At 48.4% G+C, this 16,173-nt stretch overlaps 1 protein-coding gene across 1 annotated transcript in view; it reads right to left on the bottom strand.

Annotated features, from left to right (window-relative positions):
• LOC139268831 (solute carrier family 2, facilitated glucose transporter member 11-like) overlaps positions 1 to 10,700 on the bottom strand; it is a 56,368-nt gene extending 45,668 nt beyond the window's left edge. Inside the window, exons 1-3 of the mRNA XM_070887574.1 lie at positions 10,614 to 10,700; positions 4,051 to 4,211; positions 1,537 to 1,661 (exon numbers count right to left, since the gene is read on the bottom strand). Of these exons, the coding sequence (XP_070743675.1) occupies positions 1,537 to 1,661; positions 4,051 to 4,211; positions 10,614 to 10,700 (373 nt within the window). The remainder of the gene's footprint in view (positions 1 to 1,536; positions 1,662 to 4,050; positions 4,212 to 10,613) is intronic.
• Positions 10,701 to 16,173: the final 5,473 nt, after the last annotated feature.

The following is a 16,173-nucleotide window of genomic DNA, read 5'->3' as shown; positions in this document are numbered from 1 at the left end:
CCCCATCAATAACACCCCCATCGATAACATCCCCATCGATAACACCCCCATTAATAACACCCCTATCGATAACACCCCCATCAATACACCCTCATCGATAACACCCCCATCAATACACCCTCATTGATAACACCCCCATCAATACACCCCCATCAATAACACCCCCATCAATAACACCCCCATCGATAAAACCCCATCGATAACACCCCCATCGATAACACCCTCATCGATAACATCCCCATCGATAACACCCTCATCGATAACACCCCCATCAATACACCCCCATCAATAACACGCCCATCGATAACACCCCCATCGATAACACCCCCATCGATAACACCCCCATCGATAACATGCCCATCGATAACACCCCCATCAATAACACGCCCATCAATAACACCCTCATCGATAACACCCCCATCGATAACACCCCCATCGATAACACGCCCATCAATACACCCTCATCGATAACACCCCCATCAATACACCCTCATTGATAACACCCCCATCGATAACACCCACATCAATAACACGCCCATCGATAACACCCACATCAATAACACGCCCATCAATACACCCTCATCGATAACACCCCCATCAATAACACGCCCATCAATACACCCTCATCGATAACACCCCCATCAATAACACGCCCATCAATACACCCTCATCGATAACACCCCATCAATAACACGCCCATCAATACACCCTCATCGATAACACCCCCATCGATAACACGCCCATTGATAACACCCTCATCGATAACACCCTCATCGATAACAGCCCCATCGATAACACCCTCATCGATAACATCCCCATCGATAACATCCCCATCGATAACACCCCCATCAATACACCCCCATCAATATACCCCCATCAATAACACCCCCATCGATAACACCCTCATCGATAATATCCCCATCGATAACACCCTCATCGATAACACCCTCATCGATAACATCCCCATCGATAACACCCCCATCAATACACCCCCATCGATAACACCCCCATCGATAACACCCTCATCGATAATATCCCCATCAATAACACCCCCATTGATAACATCCCCATCGATAACATCCCCATCGATAACACCCCCATCGATAACACCCCCATCGATAACATCCCCATCAATAACACCCCCATCGATAACATCCCCATCGATAACATCCCCATCGATAACACCCCCATCAATACACCCCCATCGATAACACCCTCATCGATAACACCCTCATCGATAATATCCCCATCAATAACACCCCCATCGATAACATCCCCATCGATAACATCCCCATCGATAACATCCCCATCGATAACATCCCCATCGATAACACAGTGACAGTGGGAAATGTGCCTGTAAATAAGTTGATGATTTTGCAGTTCCCCGCCCGCCCGCACCCGCCCCTTCCCCACCCACCCCATGTAGGCCAGGAGTCACCACACCACATCAGACGAAGCAGTCGATTGCAGCTTTCAAAAATATTATGGCAAATCTTGAAAAACAACCAAAGAAGGAGGCAACAATTCTGCTGGTACCTGCATTGATTCCGTACAGGAATCTCCCCACCAGGATCATCTCGAAGGATGTTGCCAGCTTGCTGAACATCATTATTATTGCAGCTACGATGGCCACTATGTTGTTGAAGAGCAGAGCTTTCTTCCTGGAACACAAGCCCATTGGTTTCATTAGCAGCAGCATTGCTAACAACACAAAACTAGGTGTGATTGTGAGTTGTGAGGAGGATGCAAAGACGCTGCAAGGCGATTTAGATAGGTTGAGTGAGTGGGTAAATACATGACAAATGCAGTATAACATGGATAAATGTGAAGTTATCCACTTTGGTAACAAAAACATAAAGACAAAGTATTATTTAAATGGTGATAGCTTGGGAAATGTCGATGTGCAAAGGGACCTGGGTGTCCTTGTGCACCAGTCATTGAAAGCAAACATGCAGGTGCAGCAAGCAGTTAGGAAGGCAAATGGTATGTTGGCCTTCATTGCAAGAGGATTTGAGTACAGGAGCAAGGATGTCTTACTACAGTTATACAGGGCCTTGGTGAGACCACACCTGGAGTATTGTGTGCAGTTTTGGTCTCCTTACCTAAGTAATGATATACTTGCCATAGAGGGAGTGCAGCGAAGGTTCACCAGACTGATTCCTGGGATAGCAGGACTGTCATATGAGGAAAGATTGGGTCGACCAGGCCTGTATTCACTAGAGTTTTGAAGAATGAGAGGGGATCTCATTGAAACATATAAAATTCTGACTGGGTTGGATAGACTGGATGTGGGGAGGATATTTCCCCTGGGAAGTCTAGAACAAGGGGTCACAGTCTCAGGATACGGGGTAGGAAATTTAGGACTGAGATGAGGAGAAATTTCTTCACTCAGAGGGTGGTGAACCTGTAGAATTCTCTACCACAGAAGGCTGTGGAGGTCAAGTCATTGAATATATTTAAGAGGGAGATAGATAGATCCCTAGACACAAAAGGTATCAAGGGGTATGGGGAAAAAGCAGAATATGGTGTTGAGATAGAGGATCAGCCGTGATCATATTGAATGGCGGTGCAGACTCGAAGGGCTGAATGGCCTACTACTGCTCCTATTTTCTAATTCAGTGAAGTCAGATAACACTGTGCAGGTTATTGGGCGGTCTATGGGTGATGGCCAATCTATGGGCGATGGCCAGTCTATGGGCGATGGCCTATGGGCGATGGCCAGTCTATGGGCGATGGCCAGTCTATGTGCGATGGCCAGTCTATGGGCGATGGCCTGTCTATGGGCGATGGCCAGTCTATGGGCGATGGCCTGTCTATGGGCGATGGCCTGTCTATGGGCGATGGCCAGTCTATGGGCGATGGCCAGTCTCTAGGTGATGGCCAGTCTATGGGTGATGGCCAATCTATGGGCAATGGCCTATGGGCGATGGCCAGTCTATGGGCGATGGCCAGTCTCTAGGCGATGGCCTGTCTATGGGCGATGGCCTGTCTATGGGCGATGGCCAGTCTATGAGCGATGGCCAGTCTATGGGCGATGGCCAGTCTATGGGCGATGGCCAGTCTATGGGCGATGGCCAGTCTATGGGCGATGGCCTGTCTATGGGCGATGGCCAGTCTATGGGCGATGGCCTGTCTATGGGCGATGGCCTGTCTATGGGCGATGGCCAGTCTATGGGCGATGGCCAGTCTCTAGGTGATGGCCAGTCTATGGGTGATGGCCAATCTATGGGCCATGGCCTATGGGCGATGGCCAGTCTATGGGCGATGGCCAGTCTCTAGGCGATGGCCTGTCTATAGGCGATGGCCTGTCTATGGGCGATGGCCAGTCTATGAGCGATGGCCAGTCTATGGGCGATGGCCTGTCTATGGGCGATGGCCTGTCTATGGGCGATGGCCTGTCTATGGGCGATGGCCAGTCTATGGGTGATGGCCTGTCTATGAGCGATGGCCAGTCTATGAGCGATGGCCAGTCTATGGGCGATAGCCAGTCTATGGGTGATGGCCAGTCTATGGGCGATGGCCTGTCTATGGGCGATGGCCTGTCTATGGGCGATGGCCAGTCTATGGGCGATGGCCTGTCTATGGGCGATGGCCAGTCTATGGGCGATAGCCAGTCTATGGGTGATGGCCTGTCTATGGGCGATGGCCAGTCTATGGGTGATGGCCTGTCTATGGGCGATGGCCTGTCTATGGGCGATGGCCAGTCTATGGGTGATGGCCAATCTATGAGTGACGGCCAGTTTGTTGATCATTCTTTTCCTCATTGAGAGGATGGGCAAATGAGCTGACAAGTTCCCCAGCCTGTTGGCGAATGACCCCGGGCAGTGACCCAAGACTTGAGACAAGCCACCCCAGCCTGTAGACATGTCGCCTCAGCTGATGGACAAATCACCTCAGCTTACAGATAAGCCACCTGTAGTACTGAGCAAGTCCCCGTGTGCCAGTCTGCCTCACCTCCGGTCTGGCTGAGACCAAAAGTTGGGAATTCACGGAAAAGACATTTACGCCTTGTGCATTATTTTCAGTGAACAGATTCTCGGCGATCCTCACCTCCCATACTTTACTGAGAGATGCCCAGCGTTCATTGCTCCAAGCAGTCCTCCGATCGGATAAATCGAGACGACCAGGCACCAGAGGAGTTGGATGGCAGTTTCGTCCAGCGTTATGCTAAATCGCGCGATCCACGTCTCATTAATGAATTTCTTAATAAACTGCATCACAATTGTGCAAAAAAAACACTTTGGATTAGCAAGCTGAAATTCAGTGTATGAAATAACAGAAAGTAAAAAAGACTTGCATTTATATAGCACCTTTCATGGCCTCGTCATGTCCCAAAGCGCTTCACAGCCAATTAATGACTTTTTGACATGTAGTCACTGCGGAGTCAGGAATGTCTCAGGATGAGCATGGATTGGCGCAGCCTTGAATTTCCCAAGCTTCCCACATATCTGCCAGTGGTGGGAAACTGCGCCTGATGGCGAGGATTATTGGAAAATCGAGGACAGACACAAAAGGCGAGATTCCTCACCGCTAGTAAGTAAATGGGAAGTTACCCCCTCGTCACACATATATCCGTATTTTGGATGAGATGATAAACTGAGGACCGTCTTCCCTCTCAAGTGGATGTGAAAGACCCCACGGCATTATTGGAAGAAGAACAGGAGAGTTTTCCCCGGTGTCATGGCCAATATTTATCCCTAAACCAACACCACTAAAACAGACTATCTGGTCATTATCACATTGCTGTTGTGGGATCCTGCTATGCGCCAACTGTCTGCCGTGTTTCTTACATTACAACAGTAATTACACTTGAAGAAGTACACCTGAGGTCGTGAAAGGTGCTATATAAAGTTTCTTTCTTCTTTCTTAAAGGTAAAATCTTGTGGCTTCTGCTGACCAGGTTGTTTTTGGTAAGTCAATTACGGGTCAAAATTTGGTACCACCGATTTTAAGGCGATGTCACCGTGTGAGATGATTTTTTTACCGTTAGGCACGGTCCTGAAACTCGAAATTCAGTTTTGCCGCCTGAAAATTAGAAGACAGCATTAAATCATGGTGTTGCACACTTCCCTGGAGGCGGTAAGTGGCAGTGAGTGGGCCGTTAAGTGTGGGCTCAACATCCAGGCGTTGGGCAGCATTTGGAGCAGCGCCATAGACATAGTGGCGTCACCTTGGTTCCATTGAGGCGTTGATTGGGGCCCCATGGGTATATTCACTTCCACCGCACTCACTCAGACTGTGAGCATGGCAGACCCAGCAGCAACTCATCGGCGTGCTCACCAGTTCACGGACGCCGCATTGGATGCTCTCCTTGCTGCCCTGGAGAGACAGGGACCAACTCACAGAGGCCTGTGGAGGGAAATCTCAGAACAAATTTCTGCAAGTGACAGGGTGGCCAGGACAGCCACTCAATGCCTACAAAAGTGGAACGGGATGATGTGCCTGGTGAGGGTGAGTATCTTAAATGTGAAACGGCGACATGCTATGCTCTGAGCTCAATGCGCACTCTCTGCTCAGTGTAGTGTTTGGGAATCCGTGGGTGAGGCCAGATACAAGGTTCCCATTTGAAGCCTCACCCACTGCAAGGGCCTGCATGCTCTGTTAAGCTTGCTAGTCGGCTCTGCAGACCCAGCCTGCTGTTAACTCCTCGGTCTTCATATGCGTATTGAAGACGGTAGCCTCCCCATTAATGGTGGGTCCTGGCCACTGAATACAAGCATTGCCACAGCAAGTCCACGCAGTGAATGGAAGTTACATCGAACTGTGAAGACTCTCAGACAACCAAATCCACTAAACTATTTAAGGCACTTGGGACACACTGATAGAAGGGCTCTAACTCAGATGTTCTCTTTAATCTCACAGGAGAAGCTTGCCCACAACCGCAGGGAGCAGATGTGGACTGGTCAAGGGGACTCTGACCTGCAGGTCCTGACTCCGTTCGAGGAATTCGTTTCGGCCCTGATGGGCGTTCAAGTTGGTCGGGGAGATGCGGGTGGGTTTGATTTCAAATTTATCTGTTTTGTCTTGTAACACTGCTGTGAAATGCCTTGGGATGTTTTACTGCATTAAAGGCGCTATATAAATAAAAGTTGTTGTTGTTGATGCTCTGGGACCCAGTGGCCAGCAACAATGCCACAGGGGAGGGGAGATCGGGGGCCAGCTCCCAGGAGGGCGAGTGTGCACCTGAGTGATGCCGACTTCGAGGATCTCACCAGACAGTCATTGCAGATGCACTGCGATCTGCTGGGTGTTTTGTCGAGGGTGCCCGAGAGTGTCGATGCACTTGCTTTGAGTGTGGTGGAGGCCACCTCAATGACTGCATTTGTGTCTCAGCAGCCCATCAAGCCCATCCTTGGTAGATACCAATGGATGTTGGACGCTTCAAGTGACCATGGGGCCCCAGACATGATGGCACGGGCTCTGGCTGATGTGGCAATAGCCATTGAGCACCAGGCCGACGCTGTGATGGGCCTGCAGACTGTTATGTCGTCAGTGCATAGTGGCATCAATCAGCTCCATGGTGTGTTACAGTCGCAGTCTGCCCTGATGCAGAGCCAACTTGAATCCACGCGGGCACTGACCATGCAGGCACTGACCGCTGCCATCGTGTCTGGGGCCCCATCAGTTGCACGGGGAACTAACGTTGGCGAAGCACGGCAGCAATCTCTGCTCAACCAGATAGTTCCAGATGCTGAGGCTCTGCCCCAGGGGAGTAGCAGTGTGTCGGGCCTGTTGGAACGTGATGTCCTCTCTCAGGATGACATCATTCCGCCCTTGCCCCTCTCTGCAACCCATCCACCCACAGAGTACTGCCGCCCATGCTGAGATGACGCAGTCCGCAGCCGGCCCTTCCGGGGCGCAAGCTGGTGCGGGACGTACTGCTCGGCCATCAGCTGTGGCAGCGGCACCAACACAGCGACCTTCTACCAGCCTTGCTGCAGACACTGAGACCCCCATTGAGGAGGAGCAGTAGGTCCGGGAGAGGGGAGAAGGGAAGGGGTGGGAAAGCACTGAGAAAGAGAAAGTAAACATGTGTGTGCTAGTGGCCAGAAATAGTCACCTTGCTCCAATGTGAACTACTGTAAATAGTTGCAGTTGGATGAGCCAATAAAGAATTGTGTGATGCTGGTCATAGATGGTGTCCTTGTTCCATGATGAAGTAATGTGAATAGGTGCACGTGGATGTGGCTAATAATGTGTCAAGGGGACTGGGTTTCAATTATCGTTTGCTGTGGATGGTGGCGTCCTTTAGTGTCTCTTTACAGCACACTATGGCATTTTCTGTAAATAAAAATTTGTTTCATGTGTCATAATCTTGTGTTGCCATTTATATGCACGGAGGCATGGAGGGTGGGGCACAATGTCTTCAGCAGATGGTAATGTGAAGAGGCTGGCCAGGTGAGGTGGGGCCCGTAATGCCAGATGCATACAATCGATGGCCCCTTGAACCATGAGGAAGCCCGCCATCCTGGCAAAGTCACGGCAGTGCTCATCCAGGTGCTCCCTGGACATGCTGAACTTGACGTAGTCCATGCGTTTGAGTTCGTCGGTCACCTGGCGAATGCAGCAATGGACCGCAAACTGCGAGATGATGCAGCCGGTAGCATAGAAGTTGAGGGCAGCTGTCACTTTCACTGCCACTGACAGCGAGGTACTGGTGCCGATGTCAGCTGCCAGGTATGTCCACAGGAACATTGTGAAATTGAATTCAATAAAGCTGGTCATTTGTGGGCTGGCCCCAGATTGGAGCTGCCAGATTGTCGGAAAAGCCCAACTGGTTCAATAATGTCCTTCAGGGAGGGGAACCAGCCCACCCCTGCACAGCTGGCCTGTATGTGATTCCAGTCCCACACTACATGGGTGACTCCTAATGCCCTCGGGGCAACTGGGAATGGGCCAATAAATGCCAGCGCCACCCACATCCTGACAAAAAATACATTAAAAAAATGTGCAGTTGATTAAGAGTGAACCTGTATTTATGACGGGTAAACCCAGCGACTGTACGACTTCCTGCCCCTCCGTCTAGGGTCTCTCCTCTAGCGAGCTTCCAACATTTGCCATACGCCGTCTCTGCAGCCAGCGCCTTTCAAGTCGTCGCTGCAGGACGAGGTGGTGTGCAATCACTGCCCCCATCACTTGGCACAGGTCACAGCGATCTACTAGTTCCAAATGTAGGCGATGGTGAAGGCAACAATGTCTCCGAAATGCGAGCACTGAAAGTTAGGAGTCAGTTGCCGCAGGACGCCAGCACCTTCGTACTGTGCAAGCAACCAACGCAGCACAGACCGCGAGCGTTCTGGGGTGGCTGCAACTCCCTGTAAATAACGCCCCGGATTCCTTTCTCCGCCTTGTGCATGCCAATATTTTCAGGCGTCATCGCCGTCAGCCGGTAAGTGAGGCGGCCAAAATGAATTTGGTGAGACCGGAACCAAGGAGGCGTTGCAGGCGTACTGACGTCAGGATTTCCATGGTGGTAGTAGGCGGGATGGCAAATCTTTACGCCCTTGAGAAAAGGCCAACCGAATTTCCCATCAGGCTGCACCCACGCCTAATGCTGCCGCCCAGCCGTTCACGCCCTGTTACCGCCTCACTCAGGCGGGATCAGCTGGCGGTAACAACCGAGTATCGACCCCTCAGTATCTTACAACATCACACATCATATACACAACTAAGGAGTTGAGCAGGCCACTTCTCTGGAGCTTCTCTTTACCAATGAATTTCTGTATCCTGGGCCAAACATAACTTTCAGGAGCACTCGAAAAAAAACTTTTCTAAAAGCTCCTTATGATCTGAATTTTCCCTCCCTCTGTCACTGTGTGGAGTCTCCTATTCAGCTCCTTGTGAAGCCGCATTGCCGAGCTTGAGAAGACCACCTTCCCCCAGCACCGGCCAACTCTGTGAGTGAAATTGCCAGATCGGCGAGGACAGTACTTGTAGGTTTGGTATTGTGAACCCACAAGAAACTCAGTTCAGACTGCCCCAGAAACTGGCTGGACAGTCGGCAACCAGGGGTCACAGATTTAAAGTAATTGGCAAAAGAACAAGAGGTGAGATGAGGAGATGTTTCTTTTACTCAGCGGGTTGTTACGATGTGGAATGCGCTGAATGGACGGTGGAATCAGATACAATAGTAACATTCCAAAGGGAATTGGATATAAAGAAAGAAAGACTTGGGTTTATATAGCACGTTTCACGACCACTGGACGTCTCAAAGCGCTTTACAGACAATGAAGTACTTTTGGAGTGTAGTCATTGTTGTAATGTAGGAAATGTGGCACCCAATTTGTGCACAGCAAGCTCCCACAAACAACAATGTGATAATGACTAGATAAGTTGTTTTTTGTTATGTTGATTGAGGGATAAATATGGCCAGGACACCAGGGATAACTCCCCTGCTCTTCTTCAAAATAGTGCCATGGGATCTTTTACATCCACCTGAGAGGGCAGATGGGACCTCGGTTTAATGTTTCATCTGAAAGATGGCACCTCCGACAGTGCAGCACTCCCTCAGCACTGCATTGGAGTGTCAGCCTGGATTTTTTGTGCTCAAGTCCCTGGAGTGGGACCTGAATCCACAACCTTCTGACCTAGAGGTGAGTGTGCTACCCACTGAGACACAGCTGACACTGTAGGGTGGAAGATGGGAGTCCGGCCAGGCTCCCTCAGCACTGCACTGGTGTGCTCATGGAGTCGCTGGAGAAATACCACCAACGATATCTCCGCAAGATCCTGCAAATCCCCTGGGAGGACAAATGCACCAACGTTAGTGTCCTCGACCAGGCCAACATCCCCAGCATTGAAGCACTGACCACACTTGATCAGCTCCGCTGGGCAGGCCACATAGTTTGCATGCCAGACATGAGACTCCAAAAGCAAGTGCTCTACTCGGAACTCCTTCACAGCAAACGAGCCAAAGGTGGGCAGAGGAAACATTTCAAGGACACCCTCAAAGCCTCCCTGATAAAGTGCAACATCCCCACTGACACCTGGGAGACCCTGGCCAAAGACTGCTCTAAGTGAAGGAAGTGCATCTGCGAGCACCTCGAGTCTCGTCGCCGAGAGCATGCAGAAATCAAGCGCAGGCAGCGGAAAGAGCGTGCGGCAAACCAGTCCCACCCACCCCGTCCCTCAACGACTATCTGTCCCACCTGTGACAGGGACTGTGGTTCTCATATTGGACTGTTCAGCTACCTAAGGGCTCATATTTAGAGTGGAAGCCGAGGGACTGCCTATGATGATGATGATGGAGTACTCAAGTCCCCGAGTGGGACTTGAACCCACAACCTTCTGGCTCAGAGCCATATATACTTGAAAAGGACAAAATCTACAGATCTATGGGGAAAGAGTGGGGAGGGAGACTAAATGGATAGCTCTTTCAATAAGCCAACACAGGCAGAATGGACTAAATGGCCTCCTTCTATGCTGTATGTTCTATAACCTATCAATCTGGGCAGGTTTGCTTCCTTGATCCCAGAACTGGAAGGTTGGTGTCTTCCCCACTGCGCCATCCAGTCCGCAAACTCGGTTAAAGCGGCCATTGCCTCTCTCCTCTTGACAGAATTAAATGTAAATGATCTGCGCCACACCTTTCACTACAAATGGGAGCTGCTTACCATTGAAGGCGCATTGATGGAAGACATGTTGAATCCATACTGGAAGCCACCTCCAATCCCGGTCACGAGGATCAATGGGAGAAGCATGCGTCCCTGGAGCTACAGTGTGGACAAAGGGAGACCGGAATCACGGACCAAACTCTTCACACTGGTGACAAGAGCCACTCAAAGATATCACAAATTAGGTGAGTGGGAAAAACTGGCAGATGAAGTTCAACGTGGGAAAGTGTGAGTTCACCCACTTCGGACATGAGAACATAAGAAATAGGAGCAGGAGTAGGCCATTTGGCCCCTCGAGCCTGCTCCGCCATTCAATAAGATCATGGCTGATCTGATCATGGACTCAGCTCCACTTCCCCGCCCACTCCCCATAACCCTTGCCTCCCCTATAGATCAAATATCTGTCTATCTCCACCTTAAATATATTCAATGACCCAGCCTCCACAGCTCTCTGGGGCAGAGAATTCCACAGATTTACAACCTGCTGAGAGAAGAAATTCCTCCTCATCTCAGTTCTAAATGGGCGGCCCTTTATTCTGAAACTATGCTCCCTAGTTCTAGATTCCCCCACGTGGGGAAACATCCTCTCTGCATCTACCCTGGCAAGCCCCCTCAGAATCTTATGTTTTAATAAGATCACCTCTCATTCTTCTAAACCCCAATGATTAGAGGCCCAACCTGCTCAACCTTTCCTCATAAGTCAACCCCTTCATCTCAGGAATCAACCTCGTGAACCTTCTCTGAACTGCCACCAATGCAAGTATATCCCTCCTTAAATAAGGAGACCAAAACTGCACGCAGTACTCCATGTGTGGCCTCACCAATATCCTGTACAGCTGTAGCAGGACTACCCTATTTTTATACTCCATTCCCCTTGCAATAAAGGCCAACATTCCATTTGTCTTCCTGATTACTTGCTGTACCTGCATACTAACTTTTTGTGTTTCATGTGCAAGGACCCCCAGATCCCTCTGTACCGCAGCATTTTGTAGTCTCTCTCCATTTAAATAATAATTTGCTTTTTTATTTTTCCTACCAAAGTGGATAACCTCACATTTTCCCACATTATACTCCATCTGCCAAATTGTTGCCCACTCACTTAACCTATCTATATCCCTTTGCAGATTCTTTGCATCCTCCTCACAACTTGCTTTCCCACCTATCTTTGTATCATCAGAAAATTTGGCTACAGTACACAGTCTCTTCTTTCAAGTCATTAATATAGATTGTAAATAGTTGAGGCCCCAGCACTGATCCCTGTGGCACCACACTAGTTACAGTTTGCCAACCTGAAAATGACCCATTTATACCGACTCTCTGTCTTCTGTTAGTTAGCCAATCCTCTATCCTCTAATAAATTACCCCCAACCCAGTGAGCTCTTACCTTGCGCAGTAACCTTTTATTTGGCACCTTATCGAATGCCTTCTGGAGATCCAAATACACCACATCTACTGGTTCCCCCTTTATCCACCCTGCTCATTACATCCTCAAAGCACTCCAGCAAATTTGTCAAACACGATTTCCCTTTCCTTTGTCCTGCTGCTACTTCCTTAATAATGGACTCCAGCATTTCCACAATTACAGGCTAACTGGTCTATAGTTTCCTGCTTTCTGTCTCCCTCCTTTCTTGAATAGAGGCATTTCATTTGCAGTTTTCCAATCCGCTGGGACACAAGAAAGATAGATCAGTGTATTTTCTAAATGGTGAGAAGTTGGGAACATGGAGGAGGCTGGAATGTAAAGGGGTGGAAGTTATGCTGCACCTGTGCAGAGCTCTGGTCAGACCCCCTCTGTGTTCAGTCCTGGGTACCACACCTCGGGAAGGATATATTGGCCATGGAGGGTGCACAGTGCAGATTCACCAGAATGATCCAGCGCTAAAAGCTTTAAATTATGAGGACAGGTTGCATAGAGACTAGGCTTGCATTCCCCTGAATATAGAAGATTGAGGAGTGATATAACTGAAGTGTTTAAGATAATTAAATGATTTGATAGGTTCGAGCCAGAGAAACTATTTCCCCTGTTGCGGAGTCTGAGACGGGGTGGGGGCATAACCTTAAAATTAGAGCGAGGCCATTTAACGGTGATATCAGGAAGCACTCCTTCACAATAAGGGTAGTGGGAGTCTGGAACTCACTCACCAAAAAGGTGTTGAGGCTGGGGGGACAATTGAAAATTTCACATATAGATTTTTGTTGGGTTAGGGTATTAATGGTTATGGAACCAAGGTGAGATACAGATCAGCCTTAATCTCACTGAATGGTGGAACAGGCTCGAGGAGATGAATGGCCTCCTCCTGTTTCTATGTTCCCAGCAACAAAAGTCAGGAAAAGCTCGAATAAATGTCACCCATTTAACAATGGCAACCACACACTGTGGTTTGTTTTGGCATACGTCACTGTAAAATAAGCACAACTTTGTGTGTGAATGGGGTTTGTGATCTGTGCCAGTCATAGCTGATGTTCACAGTGGCCATCTATTACTGTCTTACATCTTCATCTCCAATAATATCCACATTTATAAAGCAACATATCCTGTTGTCGAAATGACTCAAAGCACTTCACCTGGTTTACTACTGAAGTGAAATGGCAATGGTTGTTTCAACTGAGCCACACTGCCACCCAGAGGCAACCCAGTGCTCACAAATGTGAGAGAAAGCAGTGACATTCTGATTGTAAACCATGGACTACTTCGGTGTAAGTGAACGCCCTCTATAAGTAGGTCAGATGTTCAGCACGCAACAATCCTACCGCTGGGATTTGGACAGACTGCAGTCACCAGCAGAATATTACTGGTATCAAGTCCCAATTTTTGTCTCAAGTATTTTCAGAGAAAGCAAGTCCAGATCATACCTGCTATCCCAGCCAATATTTCAGTACTAAACCTTCCTCACAAGAGCTATAGTGCCTCCATTTCTGCACTCGAAGATATTGGTGATAACTCAAACCGACCTGCAGCATTTTTCGACCATTTAACTCCGAAGTTAATAACTAAGACGAGCTTAGACAGTGTGAACCCACCATTACAACCTGCACTCAGAGCTGTTACATTAATGGGCACTGGTTGGGACAGTTTCAATGCTGTCCTTTCATCTCTGGGACCTGTGCTTGAATCCAGCCCACACAGATAGGATACAGCCGACTTTCTCTGCCAGTTGTAAGGGTTCGATATGAACTGTGCTTGAGCAATGATTATTGCCCCATCCCAGGCCATGTACAGCATGGGTTGGATACAGAATAAAGCTTACTCTAAACTATCCTATCAAACACTCCCAGGGCAGGTACAGCACGGGTTAGATACAGAGTAAAGTTCCCTCTACACTGTCCCATTAAACATTCCCAGGGCAGGTACAGCACGGGTTAGATACAGAGTAAAGTTCCCTCTACACTGTCCCATCAAACACTCCCAGGGCAGGTACAGCACGGGTTAGATACAGAGTAAAGTTCCCTCTACACTGTCCCATCAAACACTCCCAGGGCAGGTACAGCACGGGTTAGATACAGAGATCCCTTAATTGTACTATCAGTGTGCCTGAGCCTCAGAATGACAGCCCTTACTGCACCAGTGCAACATCTCCATTTCACACAGCAGCCGTCATGGTGACAATTCCAATTTCAAGCCAACTTATTCCAGCTCTTGGCACCACCCAAATGCATGTGTGTCTACACAGCCGACAGGTGGAAGAGAGCCATACCATTGGGTATACTGCAAAGGACAGGAATACACGGGTAAAGTAATAAGCAGGAATAATCCACGGGTAGAACGTACCAGTTTCTTCAGCATGGTGCCGTTCCGATGTGTTCAATAGGAACTCCCTGCCCTCTGTAATTCCCGTTGGGTTTGGCTGTCTCCGGGTGGAAGCGAGGTATTTAAAGGTGGACAAAAACATGAAGCAATCGGGCTTCACGCATCTATTGTTGTTTTTTAACCTGAGCCTAATTTATTAACTATCTTTTGCCAACAGTAAAATACCTAAAGCTTGTGCTTTCACGGGCCGTTAACTATCTCAGCTGAGATTACGGTTCCATCAGAATCTCTGCGTCATGAAGAAAAGAGTAAAAATTAAACTTTAAATGTAATGAGAGTTGTCAGCCAGGAATGGTTCACTGCGCTAGTGTTACTCCGGAAATCAGCCACCTTGGCGCCCCTTGCCATGTCAGGCCCCCATGGGAAGGGGAAATGTGCCTTGTCTTTTCTCCTTAGTTTGAAATTAAAGAAAAAAATTGTTTTTTTAAAAAAGAGTAAATGAAATTGGTGAACTTGCATTTATTACAAATAATTTACAGCACAGAAACAGGTCCATGCTGGTGTTTATGCTCCATATGAGCGATTGATATAGCGCCTTTCATCTCCTAAGGATGTCCCAAAATACTTCACAGCCAATTAATTACTTTTGAATGTGCAGTCACCCTTATTAAGTTAACAAACACGGTAACTAATTTGCACACAGCAAGATCCCAGAAAAAGAAGAGGATAATGACAGAATTAAGGCAGTACGGTAGTTACAGTGGTTATGTTACTGGACTAGTAGAGGCCTCATCCTCCAAGGAGGGAAAATCAATCATCACCCCCACCCCCCTTAACAGCATCCAAACATACAATTGGTTCTTGAGTTTTGCCTCCAATGCCGAACCCAGAAATCTATTCCAAAGATTGCTTCTATCCAGGTATTGAGTGATCTTTGTTGAGGACATATTTATTGGGGTCTATCACCATTTTGAACCTATGTTTGTGCCCCCACCCCACCTCACCCCTCAAGCTTGTGGCCCACCTCAAACTAGTGCTCTCTCAATTTACCTTTTATGTACCATTTAATATCATATCTTTCTAAAAGGCCCCCTTCTTCTTTCAAGGTGACAGGGCCCTAGTTTCTCCAGCTTCTATCCACTGGGGTGTGGAACCCATCTTTACATCCCTTCACCTGCCTGGCTTTTTGGCTTGACTGTCCCCCATGTCTCTCAGCGAGCAGATTTGGACACAGCACCAGCTGAGGTCGGGCTAGAACACGAAGCAGTCCCTGCACGACTTGCTCCGATTTATACTCTGTTGTTCTAGCTGCAACGGTCAGCAATCTTGGTGCTTTGTTGTTGCTGCTCCACAACATCTTAAACACCTATTCTATCAACAGCCAGAGATCTCCCGCAACCTCATCAGCGGTGCACCATTCCCAGAGTATGCAGGTCTCTCATTTTCCCTTCCAATGGATCATTTTACACTGATCTATCCTTGATTGCATTCGTCACTACTTCACACATTGAATCTTTCAGAGTGTAGCATACTAAATTTTCTCTTTTCAGTTACAATTTAAAAATGTGATGGTACAGAAAATATATTGAGGAGGTTGAGTAGGTTGGGCCTCTACTTATTGGAATTCAGAAGAATGAGAGGTGATCTTATCGAAACATATAAGATTATGAGGGGGATGCAGAGGGGGTGTTTCCACAGATGGGGGAGGCTAGAACGAGAGGGCACGATCTTAGAATAAGAGGCCGCCCATTTAAAACTGAGACGAGGAGGAATTTCTTCTCTCAGAGGGTTGTAAATCTGTGGAATTCGCTG

This window comes from Pristiophorus japonicus, chromosome 8, assembly GCF_044704955.1.
Source record: "Pristiophorus japonicus isolate sPriJap1 chromosome 8, sPriJap1.hap1, whole genome shotgun sequence".
Classification (NCBI taxonomy): Eukaryota; Metazoa; Chordata; class Chondrichthyes; family Pristiophoridae; genus Pristiophorus; species Pristiophorus japonicus.
The sequence above is the reverse complement of the archived record's forward strand: the minus strand, read 5'-3'. Positions and strand labels throughout refer to the sequence as shown.